This window comes from Apaloderma vittatum, unplaced genomic scaffold (assembly GCF_000703405.1).
Source record: "Apaloderma vittatum isolate BGI_N311 unplaced genomic scaffold, ASM70340v1 scaffold11955, whole genome shotgun sequence".
Classification (NCBI taxonomy): domain Eukaryota; kingdom Metazoa; phylum Chordata; class Aves; order Trogoniformes; family Trogonidae; genus Apaloderma; species Apaloderma vittatum.
Window position 1 is genome coordinate 15,537 of NW_009715496.1, and position 14,781 is coordinate 30,317.

The 14,781-nt window shown below is 48.4% G+C and overlaps 1 protein-coding gene across 1 annotated transcript in view; it reads left to right on the forward strand.

The window, feature by feature from the left end:
* Positions 1-14,334, forward strand: part of WASH1 (WAS protein family homolog 1) — a gene marked incomplete at its 3' end in the record, with an annotated part of 28,863 nt that extends 14,529 nt beyond the window's left edge. Inside the window, exons 2-6 of the mRNA XM_009869174.1 lie at positions 5,951-6,062; positions 6,753-6,899; positions 11,838-11,974; positions 12,912-13,047; positions 14,130-14,334. Coding sequence (XP_009867476.1) covers positions 5,951-6,062; positions 6,753-6,899; positions 11,838-11,974; positions 12,912-13,047; positions 14,130-14,334 — 737 coding nt within the window. The remainder of the gene's footprint in view (positions 1-5,950; positions 6,063-6,752; positions 6,900-11,837; positions 11,975-12,911; positions 13,048-14,129) is intronic.
* Positions 14,335-14,781: the final 447 nt, after the last annotated feature.

The window sequence follows — 14,781 nt, forward strand, 5'->3', positions numbered from 1 at the left end:
TCTCACTTTTGGAAACCCACAGAAACTTGTCTTAGACATTTAGTGGTATCACATGCATCAGTAACTGGCATCATGCTGGTTTTGGCACCAGTTCTGTGGAAGGACAAATGTCAGCCAGCCCTGTTACCTTCCCTTGTCACCTTGTTCCAGCACTAGCTGCCTGGAGAGTCTGGGGATGTAATAAAATACAAGAACTATCCGTGCCATCCTTTCTAATTCATGCCTCCTGCAGTAAGGGAGGAATTTAATAAAAGCACACTTTGTTGGGGGGGGGCGGAGGAAAATGGCTTGACTTTTAGGCAAAAGGCCAAGATTTTATAGAGCAAATTTACCATAGGTACCCTGGCGTTTCGAACAGCAGTGCGAAGCATCCTCCTACTGTCTCCATGGCTGGAGTTTGGGCTCTGAGGAGAGCAGAAGCCTGACTTGCTGTGACGTGTACAGTCCTTATTTAAGAAAAAGTCATTTAGTACTTTGGCTGCCTTATCCTCCTGTGCAACTTCATTTCTCATTCTGCTCCGTAATGTTCTTTCTCCTTGGTTGATCGCTTACTTTTGTACTTCAGACATGAAATTGAAGTTCTTCAGTATTCTAGAGAGGTTTGCTCCCAGCCTCTGCTGCCTTGCCTTTCTCATTCACCTTGGCGTGGAGGAGCGTACCTCTTCTCTCTCCCACTTCCCAAGTTTAGTCACTGCTGTCACTTTTGGGTAATGTACACTCAATATAGACAGCAATGGGTCCTCCTGCTGCTGTGCTGCTTCCTTCCAGCTGAAGTTTTTCTCCCTCAGCCGCCCTTCTGGGACTCTGTCAGCCTGTCTTTAAACCTGCTCTGATATTAAACGTTTTTTCTGATGCTCTCTGATCCCTAGCAAATATAGATGATAAAAATCACAATTCTTTTTCAGCATATTGGAGTGCTTGGAGGCCCTCATAGAAGTAATGTATTACAGGCAGTGTCCAGTGTCCTAGATGCCTGATTCCCAATGCCCAAAATATTTTATTATATAACAGTAATTTTTCCTCCACATGCAGGCACAGGTGTGGCAGAGAGTGTCTTTTGATGAACACCTGAACGTGAGATTTATCAGAGGGGTTATAAGAAAACAACAAGAAGTGATTTGCTCCATGGCTGCAGGTGGGGCAGAACATAGGGGACCAGTGAGGGAGGCAGGGAGCTGGGACGAATTATTCCTGGGACCAGCTGTTGGAGAGAGTTGCCTTTCAAATGGAGAGAAGTTTGAGGCAGCAGGGTAAGGGCTTTAGGAGAAAGGAGAAATCAGATCTAAGTTGAGGGTGAGGCACGGGGGGCTTGACTGCACAAAGATTTCAGAGGGACAAGAGAATGCAAGAGTTTGGGTCAAAGCAGTTGAAAGATTGGCTTTAATATCTGCTTAGATCAAAAATATAAGTCTGTGTGGATTAAGAGATAATCCACTAGATAGATTTAATCTGCTACATGTATTACTTCCCCGAAGAGAAGCATTGGGAGGGGAAGGTTGATTTGGCTCAGTGCCCAGGATTTGAAGGCAGGTGATACGTTCTTTTTCCCTCAGGCCCCCTTTTCGCTTGCCCTGAAGCATTCATCCTGCCCAAAGGGAGGGGCCGGCGCTGTACGCCTCCTGCTTCTTTGCGACTCTGAAGTCACATTAAATCTGACTAAAGGGGTCTCTCAAGCAGAAAAGAGCTCAGGGAGCAAAATAACACAGCAGTGGCTAATGGCATAGGCGAGGGGCAGGTTCAGATGCTGATGGTGGTTTTGGCTGTCTGAGTGTGGAGTTGTGAGGGGTGGTAATGGCACGTTTTATTAACGCTTACCCCTCCTGTGCTGATTGCAATTGCCTTTCAGAGAAATTCCACTCACTAACATACTCCTTCTTAAATGGAGCTTGAGGTCTGAACGCCACCAAACACTTCGTCCCTGAAATCCTTGGCAACAGCCCCTTCCATCCCTTCCTGTTTACTTTCTTTACAAATGCTATTTGACTCGTTGCAGTGAGTTTGGTTTCCACAGCAGCAGCAGCAGAAAAGTTGCTGGAGGACACATGAACATGAGGCGCTTATTTTTCCCCCATGTATTTTTTCAGTATCAGTATGTTGTATTGTTTCCTTTAACACATGTAACTGTGTCTTGAACTCTACATGTATAAGTCATGCACTTCTGGGAGGCTGTACATGTGCCAGAACTCGGATTGACTGGGTTTAGTAATTTTTTTCATTGTTTTCTCGCTCAGCAACATATAAATTAATTCTGTAGACTAGTGTGTGTTCCTTCTGTATTGTGGACCTGCATCTGTACCACCTCAGGTGAATGTTTTTGGGACATCTCCTAAGGTTGGTAGGATTTGGCCTGTGAAATCCTAGAGCAGGAGGTCACAGGACAAAGTATGGGATGCCTCAGAGAAAGAGCCATCATGGTTTGAAACACCTGAGCTGGCACTGGACAACTTCCACAGCCTGTGCTGGGAGCCTGCTGTCTGCCTGGTACTGTCCTTTTAAGGGTGAATATAATCCCTCTTGGTTACATTTGGTGGGCGATAGGGATGGATGAAGCTATAGATGTCTTCCCGCTTTCCCTTCTGGATGTGCTGTTGCAGCTAGGGCACAGTAACTGCCAGTCATGTTCTGTTTTGAGGGCTGCTTCCTATTTAAGAGAGGATCCAGCAGACCTTAAATGAGACAGATGTACACAGAGCTCTGGGCTGAGAGGTGCTTTGTTTTCTGTTCTTCCCCTGGTGCTGCCCATGCTCTGCTCTTGCACCAAGAAGCACTTTGTAACACCCGTTTTGCTGCCTGTTTTTCAGGGGGGCATAAAGAAAGTTATGGCATCATTCATTTTCTGAACTGGGTGTTTGAGAGGGTGAATGTTAAATGTGGAAGTGGCTATGGGTGAATGCTAATGGTGGCTGAGCTTCCTCACAGCTGGTGAAAGAGCAAGTGTGGGAAGGGAGTGGTAGAGGTTGACACCTGGTGAAACATTGGGGATAATGTGGGGAGAAAGAGGCATTTGACCAACTCACTTGACCCACTCACATTCATGGAGTGAAAGGGAGGAGAACAGTTACTGGTTGCCAGGCCTGAGCTTGCCTAACTACCTGCTTAACACTTCCTTCTAGGAGAGAACGATGTACCTTGTCAGGCCTTGAGAATTGTGCCTCGGATTCAGTGGGGCACTGGCTAAAGGCAGTTGATACCTTGCTTTTATGCTTTGTTGGGTTCTTCCAAGAGAGGGGTCTACTCACAGGTGAGAGGGAAAATTGCATCATTGATTTGAGAGAGAGTGGCAAAGCAGAAATAAGCGACCAATTTTTTTCGGCTTTGAAAGAAGTAAAAATAGTCTGATGGCCCCAGGAACAGCACTGGAAACAGTGTCAATCAATACAATTACGAAACATCTAGAAAAGAGGTGAACTGTGAGGGTGGAGAATGTGATGGGGAGGGCAGTAAGGTTCTTCAGAGGCATCTCGCACTTTAACAAAACAAGGCAATGGGACAGCCCTATGACACATGAAATTTGCTGCAGACAGGTGCTAGGAAATGTGCACTGAAAGGAACAACAGAAACTACTCTGAGAACCTACCAAGTATATAAGTGATAACGGACTTGCTCCACTGAGAGAGGGAGGGTGTGGGAAGGAAGTCCATGAACAGATTTGTACTTAGTGTTGGTACAAAATACAAGCTGTTATGCTGCGTTTAAAATAAAAGGATGGGGAAATGGGAGAGTAATTCCAAGAGGGAGACTCTTGTGAGGTTCACTTTTGCTCATCTTCCACTCCAAAAATAATAAAGTAGAAACAGACTGTGTGCTCTCCTGCCATATGTGTGAGGAAGGATTTTCAAGCTTCCAAGAAGAGGGGAGCATGGCTATAAACAGAAACACTTAAAGCTATTTAGAGAAAGAAGCGGGTTTTTTTCAGAATCACAGAATGTCAGGGGTTGGAAGGGACCTCAAAAGATCATCTAGTCCAAACCCTCTGCCAGAGCAGGATCACCTACAGTAGGTAACACAGGAAGGCGTCCAGGCAGGTTTTCAATGTCTCCAAAGAAGGAGACTCCACAACTTCTCTCCCTGGGCAGCCTGTGCCAGTGCTCTGTCGCCGCCATAGTGAAAAAGTTTTTTCTAATATTTTTGTGGAACCTCCTATGTTCCAGCTTGATCCCATTGCCCCATGTCCTGGCATTGGACGCCGCTGAAAAGAGCCTGGCTCCGTCCTCCTGACACTCACCCTTGACATATTTATAAACATTAATGAGGTCACCCCTCAGCCTCCTCTTCCCCAAGCTGAAGAGACCCAGCTCCTTCAGCCTTTCCTCATCAGGGAGATGTTCCACTCCCTTCATCATCTTTGTGGCTCTGCACTGGGCTCTCTCAAGCAGTTCCCTGTCTCTCTTGAACTGAGGGGCCCAGAACTGGACACAAGATTCCAGATGTGGCCTCACCAGGGCAGAGTAGAGGGGAAGGAGGACACAAGGTGAATATACAGCTTGTACTGGCTGTTTTTTCACTGCCTACAATGGAGGGGCTTTAGTAGAGTCCATTTCTGGGAATGTGCTGCACAGAGTGGAAATACTTGAAGAGATGGGTTTGGTACAGTTTGAAAATGGGAATCCTAGATCACTCCTGATGTCAAGTTTGTTCCTAAAAGGAATTATATGGATATTGTGGGGAGAAAAAGCATGGGAGTATGTCCACGTGGTGAACACGTGAGTATTTAATCAGTGACCACTATCTCCTGCTGTCTCAGAGTGCTTTTCACCTCAGTCCCAAAGCATTTTGATAACTGATCTAGTGTCAGGGTTTAACCCCAACTGGCAACTAAGCAGCATACAGCTGCTCACTTGCTCCCCTCCTAACGTGATAGAGAGGAAAAGAATTGGAAGGGTAAAAGTGGGAAAACTCATGGGTTGAGATAAGAGCAGTTTAATAATTTAAATAACTACAACAGAAATAATTTGTAATGAAAATAACAAAAAAAAAGCCAAAGAAGTAAACTCCAGGAAAGATAAGTGATGCAAATGAAAAACAATTGCTCACCACGAACAAACTGATGCCCAGCAAGTCCCTGAACAGCAGCCCCCAGCCAGCTTTCCCCCTAGTTTATATGCTGAGCATGACATCATACGGTATGGAATATGTCTTTGGTCAGTTGGGGTCAACTGTCCCAGCTGTGTCCCCTCCCAATTTCTTGTGCAGCCCCAGCTCACTCGCTGGTGGAGTGGGGTGAGGAACAGAAATATTCTTGACACTGTGTGAGCCCCGCTTAGCAGTAACAAAAACAATTCTGTATTATCAACACTGTTTTCAGCACAAATCCAAAGCATCACCCATACTAGCTACTATGGAGAAAATCAACTCTACCCCAGCCAAAACCAGCAGCACATCGAGTTATGCAAAAGTTCGACAAGTTAGCATGCTTTATTGCTCCTAATGAGTACCTAATGTTGCTTAGCTGATGTGGAAAACAAGTTGCAAAGCAACATGGAAGAAGCTCTGCAACAAACTGCCAGTGTAGGAGAGGACAGGATAATCCTTGTGAGCTCTGAATTCTGCTCACTAGCATATATTGCCTTTCATTTTTAACAAGTCGTTTTTGTTAAAAATATGCTGGCAGTTGATAACTGGCTGTGGCTTTCTTGTCAGCAGAGAGGCGTATGGCTCGTGGCGCTCTAATGTTGCAAAAAAGCTGCAGTTCTCCATCTTTCTGTCCTGTGCCTCAGACAGATGTGGGAACGTTGCACTGTGAGTCATGGACGAGACCTGCCTTCATGCTGGAGTTCTTAAAGCCTTCAGTGGGACCGAGACAAGCATAGCTCAGCCAGCATTCTTTTGCCCTGTGAAATAATCCAGTCCACCGAGATTCAGTGCCCAGGCTAAGTGCCTGGGCGCTGACCGTTGCCAAAAAATCTCAGGCTCTGGATTCTTTATCTTAAGAAAGGTGCTTGCCTCCTAGGATCTCGCAGCGGGTGGAGGCCAGCCGGGCACAGCTTCAGGCGATTGGTGAGAGAGTCACGCTTGCCCAAGCGAAGATTGAGAAGATAAAAGGCAGCAAGAAGGCCATTAAGGTAGTGACTTCAGTGAAGGCTGACTGGCCTCCCTTCTTCCTTCCACCTTCTGTCTTTACTCCTAGCATAAGTTCTGAAGAAGTACAGGTGCTCAGCTGCCGCATCTACTTCCTGCTCACCTCTCGATGCGTTGCTGCTGAGCAGGGCGGTGATAAGAATCCCCTTCCCGACTCATCCAGTTGATTTTTAGATCCATGAACGCCACAGCTCCTGTCCTTATGAGACCTATGTAAGTCACTGCCCCAGCTTCTCCCTGAGAAAGAGAAAAGGCATGTGCTGAGCAGCACCTGACACTTTAGTCTCATGGACATTTTTAGCTGTTTGAATGAAAGCTGCTGTTAGAGAGCCTCCTCTTGTGCATCTTAATCTTATTGAGCTGTGTAAAACTGAGGAAAACCCTTCTTTCCTCGTTCTGCCTCCATTTAATACAGTTTTCCAAATTCCCTTCCTGCCAGTGAATGCTTATGATCTCCTAGTACTCATACCGAGACAAGTTCTGTCATTTTCGGAAGTGACAGCTTCCGCATGATTGAGTCTGTGCAGGTAGCCCTTAGGAGCCTGTTGACTCTGAGGCACTCCATTCCCACCAGCAGCACAGACTGTGTGCTTACTCCAGTCCATGTGTTTCTGTAGTGGAATTTGGATTGCTTAGGTGTTGGGATTTTTCAGTCCCTCTTTTTCTCTTCACAGGTATTTTCCAGTGCCAAGTATCCAGCCCCTGAGCGGCTGCAGGAGTACAGTTCCATTTTTGCTGGTGCAGAAGACCCAGCTAAAGAGAAATGGCCAAGACACAAGATTCAGAGCAAACACCGAGTGCTGGATGATAAAGCTCTGCAGGTAAGGAGGAGGAGAACAGACCTCGAGATGAGCAAACCAAGAGAATCTGAGAGGCTGTTAGTCTCTTTGATAAAGTACACCAAGGCTTTAGGATATAGGCTGAGAACAGAAGGTCTTTTCAGTTTGGCCTGTTGGTGGGAGTGTGTGAGGTCATGCTGGAAAGCTTGTGGAGCTACTGGTTTGAGAAGTGCAGGACAAGACCTTGGCTGGGTGACTGAGTGCTCTGGGTGGCTGTCAGCTGCCAGCTCTCCGGAGCAGTTCCTTTTCCTGAAACGCTGCTGTTCCCTGCAGCAGCACTGGTGGGTGCTGCTGGCAGAGCTTGAGGCTTTGGCTGTGCATAGCAAGACAGCTGGGATCAGTGTCGCAATTGTTTGAAAAATGATTTCTGAAGGCTCTAGTATAAGCGATGGTGAGAAGAGAAAGATAAAAGTGCTTGTGAGTGTGTTGAGAGAAAAAAGGAGTCATTAGAGCATTTTTCTGTCCCAAGAAAGCATTGCTCTTGGGTATCGGTCTTCTCTGGTTCCCAGGTAAGTTTTCCATTTTGGGAGTGAAGATCATTTTGCTTCTTTACGTCTTTTGTTCTTTGCTTCTCCTTTGCCTTATGTTCAGCTATTGTAGGTTGCGAGCCCTTCAGAGGGGCTGAATCTCTCAGTACCCAGCACAGCTGGGGCTTCCAGGTGTGCCCATAGCATAGATGTCAGCAGCTGGTGGTGTTGAACAAGATCCTGAAGTACCAAGTTCACTTTTGGCCTGTGAATTGAGTGGCAGAGAGGGGCTTTTTAGGGAGGTCTGAGAAGTGGTGGGTTTGGCAGGAAATGCTATGAAAGGATTCTCTAACAATTTAGGTTAACATTCCCAGGGTGGAAGGAGAGGATGAAGAGTTGCTGTGCTTAAAGTTTAAAAGTTGCTGTGTATGCACTCTGCCAGCAGAAGCAGATGCGCTCTCCCTGGCAGGTTAAGGATCAACCTGACAACTTCCCTGCTCTCTGACCCTAAAGAGACTTCCTTCCTCATCCTCATGTGGCTTGGCCCAAAAATAATGCTGCCACTGAATAATTTACTGCTCTAAACTTTCCTGAGTTTTCATGGAGTTCAGACCTCACACAGTAAGGTGGTTATGAATATTTCAACCAGGCCAGGGAAGCAGGGCTGCTGGCCGAAGGGACAGAGGTTTTGCTTCCTTCGAGCCCTGGCAGCAGCGCAGGGCAGAGCTGTGTGGGACCTGCTGCTGACTGGTGGTTACGGTCGTGCTGCCCACCTGGTGGCCCCATCTCATCACACCGTGGCAGGGGAGCAGAGGTGAGTGATGAGTGAGCAGGGGAGATGCTCTCCCACTCTGAAGGGTTGGTGCTGATATACAGACCCTCACACAGGGCAGGAAAATGAGAAGAGCACCGGCTGATAAAAAGCAGTGTGCTGCAAAGAGCAAATGGTGTGCCCACCCGACCAGCCTACTGGCCTCACAGCCCTGCCACCTGCCTGCGGGGCCACCTCCTCGCTGTCCCAGGCAGTCTCAGCACCATTGCTGTGTTCTGCCTTTCATGACCAAGGCTGCCATCACCACAGGGACTTTGTTGCAGGCCCCGGGGGACGTTTGTATTTGTTCCCCCTCCCTTCCCGTGACCCATCTTTCCATCCTCCTTTGGGTCATTGATTGTCCACTGACTTTGCTGCCCCTGCTGTATGCAGCGGTCTCGTTACTCACACTGAGCTCACAGACACTCGCTCCTGCAGCTCTTCTGCGGGGACGCTGCTGTGCTGGTGAGCGCCTGTAGGCTGAAGAACGACGGAGGGGCCTGTGCCGGGAGCAGCTGGTGTGCTGAGTGGGGCTCGGTGCAGCCAAGCTCTGACCACGTTCTGGGGGGACAGGCCCTTCTCGGCCATAGCTGAGCATGGAGCCCAATGTGCCTTGTAGTAATGAAATGTGACAGAGGGAAGTCTAATGTTTGCATTTATGCCCTCCTCAATTATTCAGGGCTTTCAGCAGAGGCTCGCTGCCTGTTTTCACTTCTAATGAGGGCCTCTTTGCTGGGAGCAGTCACAGTGGCCTTTACTAACTTCACTTGCGTACACCCCACCAGGAAAGCAAGCTTTGCTCCTGTCAGTTTGAGGGTAAGTGGTGGCAGCCTGTGCTCTGCGCTCAGGGTTTGTGCTCGGGGCGGGGAAGCAGCCGAGTTGGAAATGTGCACGGTTCTGCAGTTAGATTTGATGCTTCCCTCCTGGGAAATTTTCCTTCCCTCCCCACTCCACACAAGCGAAAACTCTGCTGTGGAAACGACACTGTTTGAGTTGGTAAGGTAAGCACTGGTGGATAACGATGCCAGAAGCAGGGTCCTTGTGGTAAGAGCCTGGAAAGCCGCTTGCTTTGCAGGTTGCTGTGGTAGCAGCTAGGTAGGGTTGAACAGTGAGTCAGCTGCTTCTGGGCCTTCTCAGGTGCTGGGCACTGCCTTTACAGGGAGACCTGTCTCCAGCTGCTTCAAGTGCCCCTCAGGAGACTGGAAAACAAGGTGGAAGACGTGGTCTATCTGGGCTTGGGAAGAGGTCCAAGCAAAAGTTACAGTTCACTGCTGGAGTAGCATTGTGAGGCTTAAAAAATGTCAGTAACTTGGCAAGTCCTTGTGAATTCTGCCTCCACCATGGGCATGATGAGGCTGGACTGGATTTTTGCCCCTTGCTCATCTTCAGGTACTTTTCCAGCTGGCCTCAGCCATTGGCATAGAGGGAGTGGGGTTTCTGGTGTATCAACCCAATTCCTGTTGTAAGAGTGTGTGTTTAATTAAACTTAAGACCCAGGGTGGCTTTATATATTCTAAGTGTAGGCTGTTAGGGAGAAAAATGCCTGGAAATGCAGCATCCATAGAGGTGTGATCCTGCAGGGTGCCAAACCCCAGATTGAGGGGTTGGTGCCAACCAACCAAGTTGGTGCCAAACTCCAGGCTTGAGCATTCAGATGCCCCCCATGACTTCAATACATTGAGGTTGCTGAACCTTTGGCTTAAGCCTTAATGTTCTTATAAGAAAACTTATTTTTAAATGGCATGTTAACTTGTGGAATTCACAGTTGCAGGATATTATTGACATCAAGTGGCTGTTCTAAATTTCAAAACTTGAATAAGACTAGTACTTTGGTGACATTTAAATTAAAAGGATTATGTAGCGCCTCACATTTCAGAGTAATACTCACGCTTAGTGCTTTTAGTGCCTTAGAGGAGACTTAAAAGTAAATGTACGTAATGGTTGATTTCTCACTCCGCCTTTAAAGTGACGCACAGTTTTCCAGTGCTAATTGAAATCTGCAAAGAGAGAATTAAAAAAAAAATAATTTACTTGAGGGCTAAGTGTGTGAACAGTTCTAGCAGAAACATCAGTACTCCCTCATGCTTAAAAAATTAAACATTAGGAAATGAATATTAATGATCAAAAGAACCTTTATTTCTAGGGCCTCTAAATAACAATTTATGTATTTTTGCTTTCTTGCCGCTGTAAAAATTCAGGATGTTTATTTCAGTGTATGTTTCGCAACTTGGAACGTGTTATTTGAAGGGGAAAAAAAACCCACAACATTTGAATCAAAAACCTCCTAGGTCTTTTCTTACAGCATTTTAAAGGCTCAGAGCATCATACGAACTCTTAGTGGATTAACTGAGCTGTGACTAAGCCATTTCCCAGGATTTCTGGCTACCACATTCAAGCCTGAAATTTCAATCAGCAGAAACTGCTTATGTCCCTGAGATGTGGTCTTAAAACTGAACAAACAGTGGTCTGCATTTCCTCCATGCAAGTACAAGGAGAGAAGAAGGATTTGGAAAACGGGACAGAGCAGGGAAGCTGGAAGTAGCGAGGCAGTTAGGAGACCATGGACACTGTTTGAAGTGGTCATCTTCTCGTGGCAGAAGGAAACCACAAGAGTGTGGCCAATTGTTTAACCTGACAAACTGTCCCTCTTAGTGCTCTGGTTTCTTCTGGTACGAACACTCACCGCTTTGCAGCTGCCGGGCTGCTGCTTGTCCTAGTTTATGAAGAAAGAACAGGAGTTATGAAGGGGCTGGGGAAAGGTGTGGGGAGGAGTCTGGGGAGGAGAAGATTTCTCCATCCCAGACTGTCTCTGGATTCAGGAACTGATGTCTTTTCTCCCTCCACAGCAAAGTTGTGCTGTGGGCACTGAGCTTCATCCCCCCCTAAGCATCTGGCGGCAGGCACTGTCACGCTAGCTGAAGCACTGGTCTGATCTGGGATGGCAATTCCTGTTCTATATAAAAGTCAAGCAGTTCAGATGTAATAAGTCCTTTTCTAAAGGGAGCTCTATATATTATGCATGAAGTTTTAGAACCGAGAGAGAGGAGATTTCAGTTCATTAGAATTGAAAACTCCTGCAAATCCCTCAGGCTTTGCAAGACCATCTGGCACATGTTCCACCCCTGCGCACTCCCTTCTGCCTGATCTCTTGCCTGGTGCAGGCACTCTTGTTTTTTCCTAACCTCTTTTTCCTTTGCCTTCCCTGCATACCCCACCGGTGGGATCGCATCTCTTAAAAAGAGAAGGCAGCAGAGGGGAGGTAACAGAGTTGTTTGGGGGACTCTGCCTGCATGAAAATGTCTAGTAGTTGGAGACCCTGTAACAAATGCCTTTCAGACTGCAGTGCTTGATCCCTGCCTCTGCCTATAGAGCTGGAGTAATTTTGATGGATCCTTGCCACAGTGATACCTGTTCAGTACGACCCATCCATGGCACCAAAAGCACATGCCCTGAGTCTTAACTGCTGAGATTTGTCATGAGCATGGGGTTACACTGTTGTCTATGTGCTTCCTTGCTCAAAGGGAGGTGGAGAGGGTTCCCAGACCATGTGGTGGATCCAGCAGTGTGGGCTGTGGTGGCTGGGGAGAGCTCTCAGCAGCTGCGATTTTAGTCTCTTACCACCTGTTATCTCTCTTCTTACAGGAGAAGCTCAAGTACTTCCCTGTGTGTTTGAGCACCAAAATTCACCAGGAGGATGATGCAGAAGAAGGCCTTGGCAGCCTCCCCAGGAACATCAGCTCCCTCAGCTCCCTGCTGCTCTTCAACACCACCGAGAACCTGTGAGAGCTGGGGCAGTGCAGTGCTGATCACCTGCCCCTGCTTGTCCTCAGAGGAGGTTTCCCTTCCCGGGGGGCAGCAGTAACTGCTTGCTTTCCTGGAGGTCGTACACACCAGGCTCCTCATAGGACAGGGTTTGGTACTTCTCTACTGGCTTCCAGCTAGCAACCCTTTCTTCCCTACTCTTCCCCTGGGGTGGAAGGAGTTGTTTTGTCTGCACCTCATCCTCCACTCACCTGCTTTTGACCCAGCTTTGCTCTTCCTCCCCAACTTAGTTTTTCCTGTCATCTCCCTGTAATAATTTCTCTCTGGCCTTGAGAGCTGCTGTACCTTCTGTTCTTCTCTGCCCCATGTGCCTGCCTAGGTTCTGCTCCTTCTCCTGATGGTTCCTCACAGCAATACTTCACTGCTGTTGCTGCTTTAATGTCTTCAGTGCCTCTCGCTGCAGTTCCCTTTCCCCTTGGGCCTTGCCTCATGCTTCCTCCTTCTGCCCGTACTGAAGAGCTTCTTTAAGCTGTTCTTCAACTTTCAGATGCTGGATCTCCTCTTTCTTCCCCTGAGCTGCAGATTATTCTCCCTCTTTATCTTTCCTCCCGCTTCTTGAATGACAAGTCACCAGGAGAGGCTTGTGTCTTGCTGCAGGTTTTAGCACCATCTCAGGCCTGGTAGTGGAAGAGGGCAAGCTTCGTGTGACAGCAGTGCAGTAGGGCTTTACTCTAGGATAAATGTGGAGGCTGCACTGGCAGGGTGAGGAGCCGATCACCTCCTAGTTGTGGAGGGAGAAAGGCAGGAAAATGGGCTAGAAGAAGGAAACCAAAATGTTCTGCCTGTGTGAGTGAGTTGGGAGGTCTCAACCGGCAAGGCTGCCTTGTGTGTGCTGTTTCTTCTGGCCTTGGCTCTCAAAGCAGCATCAAGGAAATACTTGTCCTCTACCCTTAGGTACAAGAAGTACGTTTTCCTGGATCCTCTGGCTGGAGCAGTGACCAAGACCCATGTGGCTTTGGAGACAGAAACGGAAGAGAAGCTTTTTGATGCTCCTCTCTCCATCACCAAAAGGGGACAGCTGGACCGACAGGTGAGACAGAGCTCTGGGGATGCAGCTGCTTCCCCTTCAGTGGATTGCACTCAGATCTCTGAGAGGGCTTCGGTAGGAGTGTCGCCCCTCACAGGGCTGCATGGTGTCTCACATGTCAGAAGGACCTTGCCCATTTTTGAGCTTTAAGTGTCAGTGTGGGCCTGATGGATGACACACATCCCTCAAACTTGACACGTGTTTCTCTCTGCTCAAGCAATTGCTGAGTTGGGAGAAGAGTCATGTAATATCAGTTCACCTTGCTGCTCAATCTCAGGGCTCTAGAAGATTTTGAAGGCTCCACCCCTTGTGTTAACTCCTGAGCCTTATGGGGAGTGTGAAGGTGAGGTGCCGTGGCTGGAAGGTGCCTAGGAGGAGGCCTGTGCACCATCATTCAGATTGGGAAGGGGCACCTGCTGGTGCAAACAGAAGGACCAGCCAGCATGAGCAAAGGCTGTGTGTGGTGTGGGCATGGGGCAGGCAGCGCACCAGCCCTGCTGCCCCAGCATGTGATTGACTTTGTCCCCAACACCTTGTAGTTGCCATACCCAGAATTTGGCTGGCATGTGGTTGAACTTGTAGTTTGGGGCTGGGGAAAGAAGCCTGGGAGCTGTTTGCTCATGTTGTACCAAAGGAGGTAGCAGTGTGTATAGCAAACCGCACCCTAAGTTCACAGTGCACCTTCAGTACTGTTTTGCCTGGTTGTTAAGTGCAAAACCAAACCTCTAAGTACTTGGTTGTGCTTCTGCATCTTAATCATCTCAGAAATGGTTCAGGCACCATTCTCTTCCGGAGGAGAAGAGACTGTCATATGTAGGCTGCAAAAGTTGGTGCCTGAGACCTTCAGGGGAGGATAGATTCCGCTTGCAGAAAACTAAGAAGAGTCCTGCACCTCTTCATCCTCCTGCAGTTTGCCTTTTCCAAGTCTGGTCTGCAGGGGGCAGCTGATGAGCAGCCGCTGTACCAAGACACACAAGCCCAGTTCTGACCATCGCCCAGGTTGTTCCCTTCAGTGCCCCTGACTGCTGCAAGGGAAAGCAAGTGTGTAGTCACTGCCTTATCTTTTTGGTTTGCATTTCCTTTAGGTGGCTGAAAATTACTTCTACGTGCCAGATCTGGGCCAGGTCCCTGAGATTGATGTGCCATCCTACCTGCCAGACCTACCTGGCATTGCTGCAGATCTCATGTACAGTGCTGATCTGGGCCCCGGCATCGCACCGTCTGCCCCTAGCAGTGCCATTCCAGAGCTGCCCACTTTCAACACCGAGTCGGTGGAGCCTTTGCAACCAGGTATTTCCAATCCCTGCTCCCAGGGCCCCATGAAGGAGGAAGACAGGGATTGCTAGAAGGTGGAGACAAGGCAGAAAGTCCCTTGGTAGAGATTTCAAGGTGGATGTTGGAGATAACCTCTGGCTTGGGCCTCAGTCAAAGCTGGAACCTGCTCAAGTGCTGCCCACACTCTGGGCCCTTCACCTCCCTGACCCACCGTATGGACAGGGAGGAGGGAATGCAGTGTGCAGGGCCTGCCCTGGTGGGATGCCCTTGGGCAAGCTGGGCAGGCCAGTGGTGTGCAGCTGGGGAGGGCAGAGCAGGGGAATCTCAAACTCTGCCTTGGCACTGCCTGCTGTTAGGAGGTGCTGCACAAGGCATGCCAAGGGCTCTGATCTGTTGCTGCTGAGGCATGCAAAGCTCTGAGGCTCTCAGCATGCTATCCTATGGGACGTTTCAGGTGCAACT